The 17598-nt window shown below is 36.7% G+C and overlaps 1 protein-coding gene, 1 non-coding gene and 1 pseudogene across 4 annotated transcripts in view; 2 read left to right on the top strand and 1 right to left on the bottom strand.

The window, feature by feature from the left end:
* Nucleotides 1-17598, bottom strand: part of TANC2 (tetratricopeptide repeat, ankyrin repeat and coiled-coil containing 2) — a 383338-nt gene that overhangs the window by 184204 nt on the left and 181536 nt on the right. For 2 of the 3 annotated variants that reach the window (XM_030295266.1, XM_030295268.1), the window contains exon 5: nt 229-339. The exons of the other annotated variant lie outside the window; for it this stretch is intronic. In XM_030295266.1, the coding sequence (XP_030151126.1) occupies nt 229-339 (111 nt within the window). The remainder of the gene's footprint in view (nt 1-228; nt 340-17598) is intronic. 3 annotated transcript variants of the gene reach the window in all.
* On the top strand, nt 6877-8256 carry LOC115501264 (annotated as a pseudogene).
* LOC115501968 lies at nt 13247-13357 on the top strand. The gene has a single exon (XR_003965007.1). It is a non-coding gene; the product is annotated as a U6 spliceosomal RNA (small nuclear RNA).

Raw genomic sequence — 17598 nt, 5'->3', positions numbered from 1 at the left:
TTGAAAATTATCCTTGAAATGGTTTTCCACACTTAACTCATTATTCTATCAATATTCAAAAAGGATATTCAGTAAAAACTATGTTCTAATATGGAAAATATGCGATCAGTTGCAAAAGGGGTTACGGATACGTTTTTACGAATGATATACATGCTAAACACTGCCCTGCTGGACGGGCCTGCTCCGAACCTCCCTCTGTCAAAGCAGACACTTCGCATGCGTGCTTACCAGGACAGTATGCATCCACGTCCAGTTTCTGAGCTGAAGCGAGGGTTGGTGAGCCAAGCTCGGATTCTGGAATTCGTGGGCTCTCAACAAACTTTGCCTTCCTCAGAGGGGCTAAGGACAAAAAAAGAGACAGAGAGAGAGGGAGAGGGAAAAAGGAGAAAGAGAGAGAAAAGAAAACAGAAAGTAAGGAAGAAAGAAAAAGAAAAGAGAAACAGGGAAAGAGAAGGGAAAGAGAGAAACACAGAGGGGTCATGAGTAAGGGGAACAGCAGGCAACAGATGGAAGCACTTAAATGAACGACACACTCTGTCAGACTCAGATCAGGTTACCCTAGTTTTTTTGTGCCAGAAAAAAAAATTAACTGCATTCTTCATAGAGGAGATGGGTCTTGTTAAGAAGTCACTGCAAACTGGAAGAGCTAAAATCTAATATTCAAAACCGTGAGCCTCAGTTGTAACTATCTATTACCTTTAGCTACTTTCTCTCTATAAAGCAAAGAGCTTTTTATTTTCCTTTGCCATTGAATACAAGTATTAACTGAGGAAAGTATAGGGCTAAGTTTTAAAATTTGTTTATAATAATTGTAATCAAAGGTTTTCTTTATTCAGAAATAACTACTATAACAGTTGTGATAAATACCATAACTAGGATTAATCCACTTAGCTTAAAAGGAAATCAATCACCTGACTGCTCAGCTTTTAAGGTAAAAAGTCAAAACTGCCAGTGGACTGAGGTATCATCTAGGCCATGCCAGTCTGACACTGGATGCTACAGGTAAAGCAATGTGATTTAGTTACACATATAATCACAAGGTCTTCCCCTGGATTAGTAATATTCTATGCCATGGAATCCATTCATTCTTATAAAGAATGAAATAAAAAGCATACTTCACAAATGGGAAGTTTTACTTATTAAAGGCTTGTATAAATTCTATTTATTGATTTTTGGGGGAAGAGTTAAGGAACACTAGTGATATACATTTAAATAATCACTTTAATACATTAAAAGTTACAATTATGAAGATTAGTTTGGTACTCTCAAACTGAGTTCCATTAAATAAAGTACAACAGGGTGAAAGTGCTTAGCATAACACTGGCTCAAAAGTATCAGTTGAATCTGAAATTGAGTTGTATGTGTTTTATTTATGTCATAACTATAGGTGTCCAAGACATGTGAGTGCTTAAGATCACATTACTTTTTTCAAAAGTTTCTGCATGTTCTTCAAAATCCTCATCCATTACTGATCCACAGAGGATTCTAAGTTATTCCTAAGAGACCCTGTAAAAAGTAATATAAAACTTTGTCATTATACTGGCCAGAATTCTTCTCTATTTTCTCTGGAGGATAAAAATAATGAAGTATTAATAAAACACAGAAAGTACTTTTGAAATGTGCCAATACTCAAAACCTACAGGCAACTAAATCACATTTTAAATCTTAAGATATGTATGTATATTTTAAGTGTATGTTAAAAAACAAAGTAAATCTTGTTACTGTCTCCATAGCAACAAGAGCTAAGGGTGCTAACAGTATGGTTCTCTGCCAAAAGCAAGCTTTAGAATAGCAGAGCTCTCACCTCTGCTAAAACTGTAATAATTGAGCCTATTTTTAACAGTCACTATCGCAAATGAAGATCTCAAGTGATTTATATATGCAGATCTGCAGGCTACTAATAGCCACTAGAGTCTCTTTCATTATAATCTCACCAACCAATTCAAAAATAATGAAACATTTTATTTATCCAGTATTGATGTGTATAGAAGAAATTACTATAATTTAATTCTAAAAGCTATTAAGTCCTTTACTAGAATTTTATTATTTTATTTTATCATAGCAGCAGAATACTATTTTACCTGCTGAGTTCTGACAAAGACAGCATTGGTCCCTGCTCAAGGGATACTATATATCTAAAAATCTTAATAACATTTTTTATAATTAAAATAGTAGACAGACAGAAATTAGCAACTTAAGGTAGATATGTAAGGAAGAAACTGAAGGATGGCAGGAGCAATGTATAAGGGGGGGTATGAGGAATGTATAAGAATTATGAGGTGGAGTCAAGGGATTAAAGCAGGATCCTAGAGATCTGTGAAGCTCAATGCCAGGGTGATGTCTCGATTTTCCCTTCTCAGGAATTCCAACTGAGGTTACCTTTACAGCTCATAGACGGCATTTGATTCTTCTTTCCTACCTACATACCTATTGTCATCCATGGGATACTATACATGTGTAATAATGACTTTCCATGATTTTTTAAGGTAGATTATAATGTTGCTCTCATCCAAATTATAAAAAAGCTAGTGCTATCTGCAAGTTACTCAAACACAGGAGGTACAATATAGGTATGACACATTGTCCATAGCCTTAATACTACTCAGTGGAGAACATAAAAGGTCAGGTTGGAAGACTGGACACAATATTTTGCTCAGAAGCCTAGAATTTTAATATATTTCATCATAAAAAAATGACATATAAGATGAATTCAGCTGGGTACACAAATTCTGTGTCAAAAGGGTTTACCAGATAGTTTTTTAAAAAGTGGCTGAAATGAGATGGGTAGGAGGATTCTAATACCAAACCAGGTATTCTACTGTGACAGAACATGGTAGTATAGTAGTGAGGGGCTGGGTAGCATAGGAGTTAAGGTCTGGGCCCTAAAACCAGAAAGCTTAAGTTGGATTCCATCTCTTCTACTTTTTCCTAGCTGAGAATGTTTCTCTAAGTTTCCTATCAGTTATTTGGACTTAAAAACATTACCTACATGTACCATGGGGGAATTGTAAGGAGTATACTAATCAATTAAAATAAATGCTCATGGGGCACTTTGGTGGCTCAGTCAGTTAAGTATTTGACTCCTGATTTCGGCTCAGGTCATGATCACACGGTTCGTGAGTTTGAGCCCAAGCTGGGCTCTGCAGAGAGCGCAGAGAAAAAAAAAAAATTAATTAAATAAAATGCTCAGAACAATGTGAGCACATAATAAATCCTCTGTAAACGCTAGCTGTTTTTGCTGTTGTCATCATCACCACCATCACACATTCAACATGATTTGGAAAGTCTGAATTGCGTGTGTATTGGGAGGGGGGTTAAAACAAAGACCTCTAAGGTGTCATAGGGGAATGACAAGAACAGTGATATCACCAACTTTTTTTTTTTAATTGAGAAGGAAATAATATTGAAGAAAACATGTTATAACTTAGAAGGTGGCAGACTACCCAAACCAAAAAGGCTTAGGTTAGACAATGAGAAGTATGTGTGTAAAAAAAAAGAAAATTACATAGTATGATTTATATCACTGGTTCTCAAAATGTGCTGACCGGCAGCAGAGCATTATTTGGGAATTTGTTAAAAATAGAAATGATCGGACCCCACCTCAGATCAGCTGAATCAGAAACTGCGGAAGTTGGGGCCCAGCACTCTGTGTTTAGCCAGCCCTCCAATGATTCTGATACACGCTAAAGTTTGTGAATACTGGATTAAAGAAAAGTATCTATAAATATCTCATCATAGCAGATCAGTAAAGGGGCTTTCCTAAGAAAAAAGCTGTAATAAGATATAAATCAGGCCTCATCTCTAGGAGTATTAATGTATATGGTACAAGTTAAGGTTTTGTATTTTTTTTCCAGTCACTATTTTAGCAGTATAACTGTTGTGTTATGTTTTGTTTATTTTTTAAAGAGTCCCAAGTTATAAGTATCCATCATGTGGGGCCTATTTTGGAGAGGGAGAGCAGTATTTTCTATACTAATTCTCCCAAGATCCCTTGGGGAGGAGACAAAGGGGTGGGCAATAAACACAATCAGATATATCACACAGGAGTGTTAATGGTGAAAGAGAAAAATCTGCCTCTGTTGGTGCCTCTGTAAACTGGAACGTTGTAGACAATGTTGCAGCACACCTAATCCAAGCAGGTATAAAGGCATTAAAATAAGGATTTTAAGTAACTGAATAACTACTAAAGTATTTGTCTTCGATGAAGTTTTCAAAGCAGATGGGAATTTTTAGGAAGGAACTGGCACCAGACTCAAATAGTTATGGGAGATAGGTCTGCAGGGAGACCAAATCAAAGCCAGGATCAGGAAAATGAGAACTGAAGGATACATTTAAGATGAGAACAAACATAAAGTACCAAGAAACTGTTTCCACAAAGTTGGTTTTACGATAAAAAGCATATTCAGTAAAATTAATCTAAGACAAATTAATTGTCAAATGTGAGAGCACAGCAAAAAGATTATAGCTATAAGGGAGAAAAAGAAATACAAGGCATCAAGTCAGAGAGGAATAAGTAAAATTATCTCTGTTTGCAGATGACATTCCTTAAATGAAGATGAAGATTCTACAATAAAACTAATAAAACAAACTGAGCAAAACTGCAAGGTCAATACATAAAAATATACTAACGATGAGCAATCCCAGAATGAAATTAAGAAAACAATTTAAAATAGCAACAAAAAGAATACTTAGGAATAAACTTAATCAAGGAAGCTTAAGACTTGTACACTGAAAAACTATAAACTGTTGCTGAAATTAAAGCCACACATAAAGGGAAAGACATTTCTTGTTTATGGATTCAAAGACGAGTACTGTCAAAATGGCAATACTTCTCAAAGTGATCTATAGATTCAATGCAATCCTAATAAAAGTCCCAATGACATTTTTTGCAGAAATAGAAAAATTCATACTAAAATTCATATAGAATCCCCAGGAAACCTGAATAGCCAACCCAATCTTAAAAAGAACAAAGTTGGAGGTCTTATACCTCATTATTTCAAAATTTACTATAAAACGTACTATCACCAAAACGTGTGGTACTGTGCCATAAAGACAGAAATAAACCTCATGGTCAAATGATTTTACAAAGATACCAAGACCATTTTATGGGGAAAGGATAGTCTTTTCAATAAATGGTTTTGGGAAACTGGGTATTTACATGCAAAAGGATTAAGTTGGATCCATATCTACCCCCTATTAAAAAATTAACTCAAAATGGATCAAATACCTAAATGTAAGAATTAAAATTCTAAAACTCTTAGAGGAAAACACAGGAGTAAAATGTTTGAACTGTAGAACTATTAAGGAAGTTAGAGAAAAACAGTGGAAAATTGACCTGGAAAGGGAAAACTGTATTTCAAACAGTTTTTAACAAAGCTTTCACAGGCAGAATCTTACATGAATGTTTGTAACATTTTAGCTCCTAAACATTTATTAGAAAATAAAGCTTTAGGTACCATGAATTTCCTGAAGTGGAAGCCTGGGGCGGGGAGAGAAGAAGGAGAGATACTATTTGTGACACTCTTTATTTCCTCCTCCTTAACCCCCACTCAATGCTGGGTTTAATTAATTACTGTTCATGATTGTGCTTAAATGACACAAGCAACACCTTGAAGAAAAGAGGATGCCAAATTTTAGGATGCTAAAATTTATATAACAGTTTATTTTATACCTTTATTCACATTTTTACCTAAACTCATTCAAATTTCATGATTTTTCTATGAGGAAAACATTAACTCTGTTGTAGATGGGAAAATAGAAACCACAAGATCTCTTACCCAAGATCACAGTATTTAAGTGGTAGATTACAAAACCATATCCAGGTCTTTTGATTTAGAATTTTATAGTTTCATTAACAATATTGTTCTTCAAGGTATGGAACTCATTTTAGCGGGAGATTATTTTAAATGATCTATAAAATTGGCAGTAAATAGCAGTGAATTACACAGTATGGTGGGCTGTCCTAGTGCCTACCAACATCCTAGTTTCTATTCTCTTCTAGGCACAGAGGTGACTGCAATTGCCAGCTCCTGTGAAGTTTAGGATTATGTGACTGGTTCTGGCTTATGAAATGAGAACACAGGTGACATAGGCCCTGCATGATATAGTCTGTCTCCTCCTCTGACATAAAAATCAGAGAAGTCTTCTGTTGAGATGGTACAGATACAAGATTGAAGCAGCTTGAATTGCTGGGTCACTATATAAAGAACAGCTGTCCTGGAGAGTTGCCCAGGCTTGCTGGGTAAACTAGAAATAGACCTTCATTGTGTTAAATACTGAGATTTTTAAGGGTGATGTTATGACAGCACTGTCTAGCTTATTCTGACTAATGAAATCGTGATAATGTTATTCCTTTTTTCAATTATGTTTCCATCCTTCTAAATAGGTCCAGAAGAAAATTTTAATACACTAATACTAGCTAATCCTCCTTGTTTTGGGGTTTTTTTTGTTTTTTTTTTTTTTTTGTTTTTGTTTTTGTTTTTTTTAAGTAGGCACCACAGCCAGCATAGAGCCCAGCATAGGGCTTGAGCTCATGCCTCTGAGATCAAGACGTGAGCTCAAATCAAGAGTCAGATGGTTAATTGACTGAGCCACCCATGTGCCCCAGCTAATTCCCCTTTTTAAGAAGGAGGGAAAAGATTTCAGTATCAGTGCCATTTGTAGGTAAAGTGTTTAGCTAGAATTAATGTTCTGGTTAATATTATAATTACAGCATGTGATACTGACTTTCCAGTTTGACTAATAATATATAGTTTCTTTTAAAGTAAGTTTATCTAAATAAAAGCATGGAGTTCAAAAATATTAGGTAAAAAAGTCTGGTTGTAAGTATGGCAAAAATCATGAAGAAACTATGCCAATGAATAAAACTTGAGAAACATGCACTGTACTAAACTGCATCTCAACTGGGTAACTAATTTAAGTCTCTATTTTCCTTCCATTCTGTGTTGAGATGGGAGTGGTATATAATCACACTATAAATGCAGTTGCATTTAAATTGGTATCCAATATGAAGGAATAGAGCTGATGAAATATTTTTAGGTAACAAGCACAAGTTACTTTAGTCATAATTGAGATATTGGTTAGGCATTAAAGATAACAAGAGACTCAGGAGATAACCATTATAAATGGTGAAAATAAGCTAAAAAAAGACTTCTCATATGAATAGATTTATGGTCATTTGGGTAATCTAGTTATTTGATTAGATAATCAGAGCAGTCTCCTCTTAACATTTTTTTTTTTTTTTTGCCATCTTTTCAGGAGGGCCAATCCAGTTCTATATACTTGTAACAGCCACTGATGGCATGGTCAGAAGTCAAAAGTGGGAAAAAGGCCTTCCTCAGCTGCCACTAAGGTGCTCAATCCTTTGAGGAAGCTAAGGCCAAGGTGAAGTTAGGACCTCACTTCAACGAGCAACTAGCACCATGCCTGACAGCATCCGCCCATCATTTGCTTGCACCATGGCCTCTGCCTTGGGAGCTCACCTGCATCTACTTGGCCCTCATCCTGCATGACGATGAGGTGAAGGTCAGGGATGGTAGTAAGATCAAGGCCCTCATTAAAACAGCTGGTGTAGCACTCTCAACAATAGCCAAATTATGGAAAGAGCCTAAATGTCCATCAACTGATGAATGGATAAAGAAATTGTGGTTTATATACACAATGGAATACTATGTGGCAATGAGAAAAAATGAAATATGGCCCTTTGTAGCAACGTGGATGGAACTGGAGAGTGTAATGCTAAGTGAAATAAGCCATACAGAGAAAGACAGATACCATATGGTTTCACTCTTATGTGGATCCTGAGAAACTTAACAGGAACCCATGGGGGAGGGGAAGGAAAAAAAAAAAAAAGAGGTTAGAGTGGGAGAGAGCCAAAGCATAAGAGACTGTTAAAAACTGAGAACAAACTGAGGGTTGATGGGGGGTGGGAGGGAGGGGAGGGTGGGTGATGGGTATTGAGGAGGGCACCTTTTGGGATGAGCACTGGGTGTTGTATGGAAACCAATTTGTCAATAAATTTCATAAAAAAAAAATAAAAAAATAAAATAAAACAGCTGGTGTAAAGGTTGAACCTTTCTGGCCAGGCTTTTTTACAAACTCCCTGGTCAACATCAACACTGGGAGCCTCATCTGCACCAGCAGGAGGTCCTGTCCCCTCCACCACAGCTGCCCTAGCTGAGAAGATGAAAAGTGAAAGTGAAGAAAGAAGAATCTGAGGAGTCTGATGATGACGTGCGCTTTGGTCTTTTTGACTAATCCCTCCTTTGTAACATATTCAATAAAAAGCTAAACTCAAAAAAAAAAAAAAAAAGAAGGTGGGGAAAAAGGCACAGAGCGCATCAGTTATACATAGTACACAACCTCCAAAGAACCTATGTGCAGGGTATTGTGGTATCCTTAAACAAGTGTGGTATGTCAATACAGAAAAGCTTTATTACTCTGTTAAACTGACAGTAAATCAAGAGGTCGTGCTTACATGTGATGGGTGCTTAGTGGGTTCTAACAGTCATAGTTTCTAAATTGTGTACCACACTTCCAAGTATGTGAAGGGTGTCTCATCATGCTCATTCATCAAACATGGCACAGAAAGAAAACCTTGAACAACATTTGCCCCTGATTATTTAGAAAAGAGAAAAGGAAAGGTGGAAAAGATGGAGAAGGGGAGAAAGTATTTTATTTCAGGGAGATGGAAGAAAGGATACAGATTGATAGGGAGATCGAGATAGGATCTAAGAGTATATAGATTAAAGCAGCCCTTCCAATGGTTCAAGCACAAGAGCCAGCAACAGAACCAAAAGGAAGAGAGCAGTGTTTTCGTCTTAATGAACTGGTGTACACAACACACTGGTTGAGAAAGACCCAAGTCTCTCAACTCACTTACGTATTTGTAAAAACCGTCCTCTCCCATACATACATCACACAGTCACAGTACAATCATGTTTCCTCCTTATACAGGGTAGGCCAAGAACTAAAATCTCAGTGGCTTAATACAACACGATAGAGTTCTCACTCAATATGGGTGTTCAGTAGGAAGCTCCTTATCCTAAGATAAGCCTCAAGTTTTCTTGTGGGTTCTCCACATCAAGCTAAAAACCAGAGGTCAGAGGTCAAAGGGGGGAAGAATTGCATATGTGAAGGTTTTATAGCCAGCTGGAATTTGTATACATTATTTATATTCTTATTGTTCAAAATTCAGTCACATAACACACCTACCTGCACAAAAGGCTGGGCTATATAGTTACTTGTGTGCGGAGGAAAGGGAATAAATTTTGGTGAAAACATATTATTCTTTGCTATATTCTACATCATAGCTTGGAAATTCATGAAAGATACAGAACTAATGAACAAAGCAGCAAATTCTGTGTAAATTTAGCCTTCTTTCTTTTAAACAAGCTGAACATACGTCGCCAAAAGTTAGCCTAAATCTATATATTTTTTTCATTCAAATATAATGCTTTAGATTATAGTGCCTAGAATACTGTCTGCATATAGTAGCTGGTTAATAATTATTTGCTAAATGAACAGTATACAGTAGAAAATCAAAGCAAAGGCAAGCATTACAAATATGAGTTTTAATAAAACAAATGATTTTAAAAGTGAGTTTTAAAAAGCACTCATGGATATTATAAATGTTAATTACACTATAAATCACCTGAAAGACTCAGACTTTCATAAAACAAACATATAAATCATCATCATTATAATCACACTATAATCATTTAATTTCTAGCTTTAATGACTGGTTTATTTTCCATAAAAAATATTCAACAAAATATGTTGAGAATATAGTTGTGTTAAAAGGGAAACACTAGAAGACACTTAGGCTGTGTACAAGCTCTTCCACATTCAGGGATATTTGAAGGATGCATTAACAGAGGAAGTCAATGTCAGGAAGGCTACGCAGCTGCTTTTTTTTTTCTATGTTCAACTCAGTATTAAGTTAACAATTCAAAAGGACCCCTCTGCAGAATTTTGTAGTTCCCTTCCTGCTAGCTTCCTATTCTTCAGTACTCTGTAAATTTCAGTTCCCTTGGCTTCCCCAAATTTCTGATCTGTTTCCTCAGGTCAGTAAGACTATCATTCTCTGTTTGAGTTATCCCATTTAGGATAAAAGCCAGGGTTCACCTAGTCCCCTCCACCTTCCTTTCGGGGATCACATTATCATACTGTCAACTGTCCAGTGTCTGAAAACAGCTTTTTCTAGTGGGAGGGCAAGTCCAGGACTGGTTACACCATCATAGTGGGAAGAAGAAGTATCTCATGCTGTTTTAATTTGCATTTTCCAGATGTTTATCATTCACGATGTGGCTAACAAAAGGCAGAACCTTTGTCTGTCTCATGTGTGGCTGTGGTCTTAGTAATGCTTACAGTAGTGCAGGGCACAGAGCAAATACTATTATTTGTTAAATGACTTAACTAGTTATGTTTATCCATATACTTTGGAGGTACACATGATATGTGTCCTTCATCCATTTAATGCTGAAGACCTAAGAAAATAGGTGATTCTAAGCTGTATCCAAGGTAACTCAAGAGTACGTCTGAACCTCCCATCTAATTTCTATTTTTATGCAACTATGTTGTGCTACACAAAAGGATATACTAGACACACTGATATACAGACAGACCATACAAGCAATAAATATGGAGACAACATGGTGCTCCAAAGAAATGGTTACTCCAAAAATGATCACGACAACTTTTAGGACATTACTATAAGACATACTTCAACCAATGTTGAATAAATTAAATAGAAATTCTCATTTCAAGAAGAAATTGGGATTTAAGTCTTCGTTTACCCATACACATGATTAGAAAAAGGCAAATGACTGTACCTTACAACTCATGGTGTAAACATTAGCTATTTCAGTGAATGGCAAACTCAAGGTGTATGTGATAAAATAAGGCAATATGGATGTCAATTACCTATTTTAATATTTAGTAATATTGTATTTTGCATATACAAATCAATAATTTGAGTTCAGAAAAGCCTTTTAAATATGCTAACACAGGGGCACCTAGGTGGCTCAGTCGGTTGAGCGTCCGACTTCGGCTCAGGTCACGATCTCACAGTCTGTGAGTTCGAGCCCTGCGTCGAGCTCTGTGCTGACAACTCAGGGCCTGGAGCCTGCTTCAGATTCTGTGTCTCCTTCTGTCTCTGCCCCTCCCCAGCTTGCATTCTGTCTCTCTTTCTCTCAAAAATAAATAAACACTTAAAAATAAATAAATAAATAAATATGCCAACACAATACTCAAATATCAGTGATACCAGATTTCATTTCTATAAATCTGAAGAAGCACTAGGTTTTTGATAATATAAAAAGGAGTTCCAAATTTCAAAATTTTGCTATGCTGGCTTATGCGTGATTACTGGTTTACTGATATAAGCAATTCTATAAAATTTTCAGGCAAACTTCTGAATTTTTTTTAAGTTTATTTATGTAAGTAATCTCTATACCCAACATGAGGCTCGAACTCACAACCCCGAGATTAAGAGCTGCATGCTCTACTAACTAAGCCTGCCAAGTGCCCCACAACCTCTGAATTTTAAAGGCGTTATGGAATATAACCATATTTAAATTTAAAATATTACACAAACATGTTTTATCATAGGAAAATTGGAAAATACAAGAAGCAAAAATAATGCAGCCAAAAATTATCAGAATCCTACTTCTGTTCAAGTTTCAAAGCAGTATGGCCTTTCCGATTATTTTATTTTATATAAAATATTAATGCTAACAAAAAACAGCTAAAAATGACTAATGACTTCTTTTTTTTTAGTGTTTATTTATTTTTGACAGAGAGAGAGAGAGAGAGAGAGAGAGAGAGAGGCAGAGCATGAGCAGGGGAGGGGGGAGAGAGAGACAGAGACACAGGATCCAAAGCAGGCTCCAGGCTCTGAGCTGTCAGCACAGAGCCTGATACGGGGCTTAAACCCACCAGCCACGAGTTCATGACCCAAGCCAAAGTCAGACGTTTAACCCAATGAACTGCCCAGGAGCCCCTGACTTCTCTTTTTAAAATATGGCCTTCAAGGGGCGCCTGGGTAGCTCAGTCCCTTAAGCATCCACAACTTGATTTTGGTTCAGGTAATGATCTCACAGTTTCGTGGGTTCAATCAAGACCAGCGTTGGTCTCTACAGTGGTGGCAAAGAATCTGCTTGGGATTCTCCCTCTCTTTCTGCCCCTCCCCAGTTCATGCTCTGTCTCTCTTAAAATAAGTAAATAAATAATTAATTTTAAGAAAATAAAATAAAATATGGCCTTTGAAGGGATACTTAGATCCTAAGAGTGGCAAGTGAACTCACTGAGCAACATTTTACATGAACAGAGAAAGTATGATGCCTGAGAACAGCAGCATCACTAACATGAATCTGAATGTTAGCCACAGTTTTTCCCTTGTTAAATGACTCTCCTCTCCTAAAAAATGTAAAAGGTAACTAAAAATATACATATTTATATATGCAATTTATGCAATAACAGAGCAGACATGTGGTAGGACTATAAGGTATGAGGTTAGATGTAAATATTCTAAAAATTCGTAGATATGCCCTTATCTCTTCTAAATTAGAGGAAAAAATATTTTTTCTTTAGTATCTTTGAGACAGAAATATTACATCTATAATTCCTATCTTTTTACCTACGTCTATGAGAAAGTAGGGGGAAAGAAATAGTAGGATAAAGAAAAGAACACAGTGATTAAAAGAGGTCTTTCAAGTGAGACTCGCATCACACTACCTATATTATGTGGTCTTGAACAAATTATTCAACTTTTCCAAGCTTGGATTCTGCACCTTTTTTTTTAACTTTAATTTTAATTTTATTCATTTTAAAATAGGCTTCATATCCAGTGCGGAGCCCAATGCAGGGCTTGAACTCATGATCCTGAGGTGAAGACTTGAGCTGAGAGATCAAGAGTCGGATGCTTAACTGACTGAGTCACCCAGGGGCCCCAGATTCTGCATCTTTAAAGTGTGGGCCACAATCTCTTAGGAATTGTTATGAGGATTACATTTATATTTATTTTTTTAATTCATGTATTTTGAGAGAGAAAGAGAGTGAATATGAGTGGGGGAGGGGCAGAGAGAAAGAATCCCAAGCAGGCTCCGCTAGGTCAATGCAGAGCCCCACGCAGGGCTCAATCTCATGGTTTCGTGAAGTCATGACCTGAGCTGAAATCAGGAGTCAGATGCTTAACCGACTGAGCCTCCCAGGTGCCCTGAGGATTACATTTAAAGAGTAATGTGTAGTGCTCACTTTGCCAGCACATATATTAAAAACTTGGAACCATACAGAGAAGATTAGGACGTGGCCCCTGTGCAAGGATGATACACAAATTTGCGAAATATTACATAAAAAAAAAATAAAAGAGTAATGTGTATATAAGGCTAAAATGGAAGATATTAATATTTATTATCCTTTAGAAATAGGCAGCTGAAGCATTATTATCCTTTAGAAATAGGCAGCTGAAGCGACTCAAGGACATAGACTGAGCTATCCCTGGAGATGAAACTAAAATATGGATCTTAGACTCATGGATCAACCACAATGCACACAACAGACCTTTGAACATCTCTAAACTAAGTGGTCTGTGCAATCATAATGATAATATGCCACTTAACTCTCAAGGATACTGTAAAGATTTAAATGAACTCATCTTTGTAACACAATGAGCATAGTGCCTTGCTCACAGAATGTGCTCACTACTAGATGATGATGTGGTTATTAGTATATGCTGATGATGGTGATGATGTGATAGGCAATGGAGGAACATGGAGATGTACAAAGTGAATTTCAAGATGCTGACAAGAATGTTCGGCATCTAGAGGCAGTGATTTATGACATCAAACTTCAAGAAGTAATCTACTCATGTTTCTTGCCTCAGTTCTGTCTCCTTATCTCCCTGCACCCAAAAGGATAGCTCTTATTTAACAGATGAAGTTACTCTCTTTAGTGGAATATGTATTATCCCAAGAGTACTAGTATAGTTCCTCTTGTATGTATGATGTTGAAAGGTACAGTAAGTTGAAGAAGTGCTTATAGTACGAGAAACCTAGTGGTTAGTTTCTGAATGTTTTACAAACTGAATTAAAAGTATGTTGTATGACATTGGGTCCAAGATTCTGGTTTAAATTTCAAGTTTAAATTCTGTTATCCTCTATTATTTTTGTCTACCAGATTCTACGCTCCTTGAAGACAAGGACTATAGAATAGTCATCTCAGAGATGCCAGGGTGGCTCATTCAGTTGGGCAATGGATTCTTTGGTTTCAGCTCAGACCATGATCTCACGGTTTGTGAGTTTGAGTCCATGTTGGGCTCTGCACTGGCAGCGTGGAGCCTGCTTAAGAGTCTTTCTCTCTCTGCTCCTCCCCTGCTCGCTTTCTCTCTCTCTCAAAATAAATAATAAACATTAAAAAAGAATAATCATCTGAGAACAGTGTTTTGAGAATGACATATAATGATGTTTTCCATTTTGCACCAGTTTTCAATAATGGCTGAAAACATGCTGATTAAGTACAATAACATAAACTTCCTTGAGAAAAATAGTTTTACATACACTTAAGAACTGACAGAAAAAATAAACTTCGATACTAAGAATGTAATAATGGTTAACCATCATTTACTGATGGTGTGGATTTCTCCAAGGCAGACCCAAAAGGTGTTGAAAAAGAAAAGTTGGGGCACCTGGGTGGCTCAGTTGGTTTAAACATCCAACTTTTGATTTCGGCTCAGGTCATGATCTCACGATTCGTGGGTTTGGGCCCTGCATCGGGTTCTGTGAAGCCCATTTAGGATTCCCTCTCTCCCTCTCTCTCTGCCCCTTCCCTGCTCACGGGTGCACTCTCTCCCTCAAAATAAATAAATGGAAACTTAAAACAAAGAAAGAAAGAAAAGTTAACAATTGAGTAAGGAAATTAAAATCTTTTTTTTTCTTTTTCAAAACTTCACTAAACTGTAAAAGATCCTAGGTAGTCAAAGTGGGAGGCAGAAAACTGCTAAGATCTGCATAAACATAAAAATTATGCAGACTTCAATGAAATCCTACAAGGGCAGATTAACAAAAACTTAAGTCTCTGTCCCATGAGCAAAAAGGACTAGGAGACACTTTCAGACCTCAAGTGTGAAGACCCAACAGCTTTCTGGCTTGTTTTTGGAATGTGCAGTTGCTGCTACTGTTACAATAAAGAACTCACAACAGAGAACACTTCACCACCCACTCACCACCCACCAACCATGGGTAAAGAAACAGCATTCATCCAACCTGAGAATATCTCTCAGTAAGTCTCAGTCTCTGTAACAGGGTAAGTTGCTTTTTTCATCTCTCAGAAACCTTGAGGTCATCTGGTCATACACAAGAAGCTGTATGGAAAGATGAGTTGCTTAGTCTGATGGAAAGTAAATCATGGGTTAACTGGAGGACAGAACTATCACACCACCAGGCAAGTCACTGAGTTAGAGATCAAAGCAGAAATTTTTATTCTGACTTCCCTTAATACAAAAAGAAATAAACTGTTTGCATTACTTTTTGGTTGCACGTCAGAAGGTTATCTATAAATATGCAAAAGTAGACACTGACTTAGCTTAGAGGTCTTTCTTTTCTTAGGGGTTTTATAAGTCTCCTCCCACTCCTGGTTTTTTTTTTTTTTTTTTTAATTTTTTTTTTTCAACGTTTTTTATTTATTTTTGGGACAGAGAGAGACAGAGCATGAACGGGGGAGGGGCAGAGAGAGAGGGAGACACAGAATCGGAAACAGGCTCCAGGCTCCGAGCCATCAGCCCAGAGCCCGACGCGGGGCTCGAACTCACGGACCGCGAGATCGTGACCTGGCTGAAGTCGGACGCTTAACGACTGCGCCACCCAGGCGCCCCCCCACTCCTGGTTTTTAAACTAATAAAACATATTGTTCTATTCACCACATTACTTTAAGATTTGAAAAAAAAAAAAAAGGCTGGCAGTTAGATGGAGGCAGAAGCAGTGTTGCTTAAGAGTCTATCCATTTTCCATACAATTTCTGTCATGTTAATAATGTACCTCACTGGATGTGTAGAAAAGAGAAAGCAGAATAACATATAAGCATGGAAGAACAAGTGTAAGGAAAAGAACACTAAAGTCAGTTTTTATAGAATTTCGTCCTAAAGCTAAATGTCAGCTCCCCAATGGATAATATTTCTATGATTAGAAACAAATAACTTGGGAAACTTTCAATATTGTGGAAGACAAAAATCTCAAAATCCTACCAGGGAGGTTCTGCTTCTGTATACCCAAGTAAGCTTCTGCTAGATGGGCCCTCTCACAGATTGACTTTAAATTCTGGACAACATACAAAAAGCAACTATCTCAAGGCCCTGGAGATTAAACATAATACAGTCTGGAAGAGAGCTAACAATTGCAAAAAACAAAACAAACAAAAACACAACACAAAAACAAACAAAAACAGATTTGGATGAGTTTCTCTTTAAAAAATTATTTTTATTTTTATTTTTTAGCTTCTGGGTTAAAAACAGACCACAGCACTGCATGGGGTCAATAAAACTCCAATAGAAAACCAACAGTTTTTCTACTCTAAAGTATCAAAAGACAGAGCTTGTAGGAATAGCAGTCACTGAAAAGTTAGGGGAAGAGGATTTCCAGAAAAAAGAGAGAGAGAAAGAGAGATAGAGAGTGTGCGCTATAAGGAGGCAGCCAAAATTCTGTGTGTAAACTCTGCTCAAACCTCTGGCTAATTGCTGAACCATGCATTGTATGGGACAGACTGGCTAAGAATAAAACAATTGAACTGAGCTCAACTGATGCCCAAAAGATAGAGTTTTCCATTAAATCAAACCAAGTTAATTGCTTGCTAAAAGAAAAAAAAATAGTGATGCTCTTTGAAGGAATATGACAAAATCCAGAATATCTACTAAATAAAATGTTTAGGACACAGAATTACTCATCACATGAAGAACCCGGAAAATAGGACCCATTATCAAGTGAAAAGATGGAGACCAACCCTGCAATACTCTAGATACTGTAATCAGCACATAAGAAATTTAAAGCAGCTATTATAATGATTTTCAGAGAAGTAAAGGAATATATAATCTTAATTAAAAAAAGGCAAGAAAATCTCTGATTTTACAGAAACTGTAAAAAAGAACCAAATGCAAATTCTAGAACTGAATAACATAATAGCTAAAATTAAAAGTCACGGAATAGGTCTAACAGTATTTAAATGTTTAAATATGACAATTTAAATGACAGTAAATAGTATGTACATATATGTATGTATACACACACACACACACACACACAGTATATAGTAAATTGAAAAGTTTAAAATGACAGAAGAGTCAGTGAATTTGAAGATAAATGAATGAAAATTACCCAATCTGAAGACCACAGAGAACAAGGATTAAACACAAAAACCAAAACTGGGGCACCTGGGTGGCTCAGTAGGTTAAGCAACTGACTTTGGCTCAGGTCATGATCTCGCAGTTTGTGAGTTTGAGCCTCACATTGGGCTCTGTGCCTACAGTGCAAAGCCTGGAGCCTGCTTCAGATTCTGTGTTTTCCTCTCTCTCTGCCCCTCTCCTGCTCACATTCTATTTCTCTATCTCTCAAA

The sequence above is a fragment of the Lynx canadensis genome, chromosome E1 (genome assembly GCF_007474595.2).
Source record: "Lynx canadensis isolate LIC74 chromosome E1, mLynCan4.pri.v2, whole genome shotgun sequence".
NCBI classification, from domain to species: domain Eukaryota; kingdom Metazoa; phylum Chordata; class Mammalia; order Carnivora; family Felidae; genus Lynx; species Lynx canadensis.
This window is presented reverse-complemented; position numbering and strand designations above follow the sequence as displayed.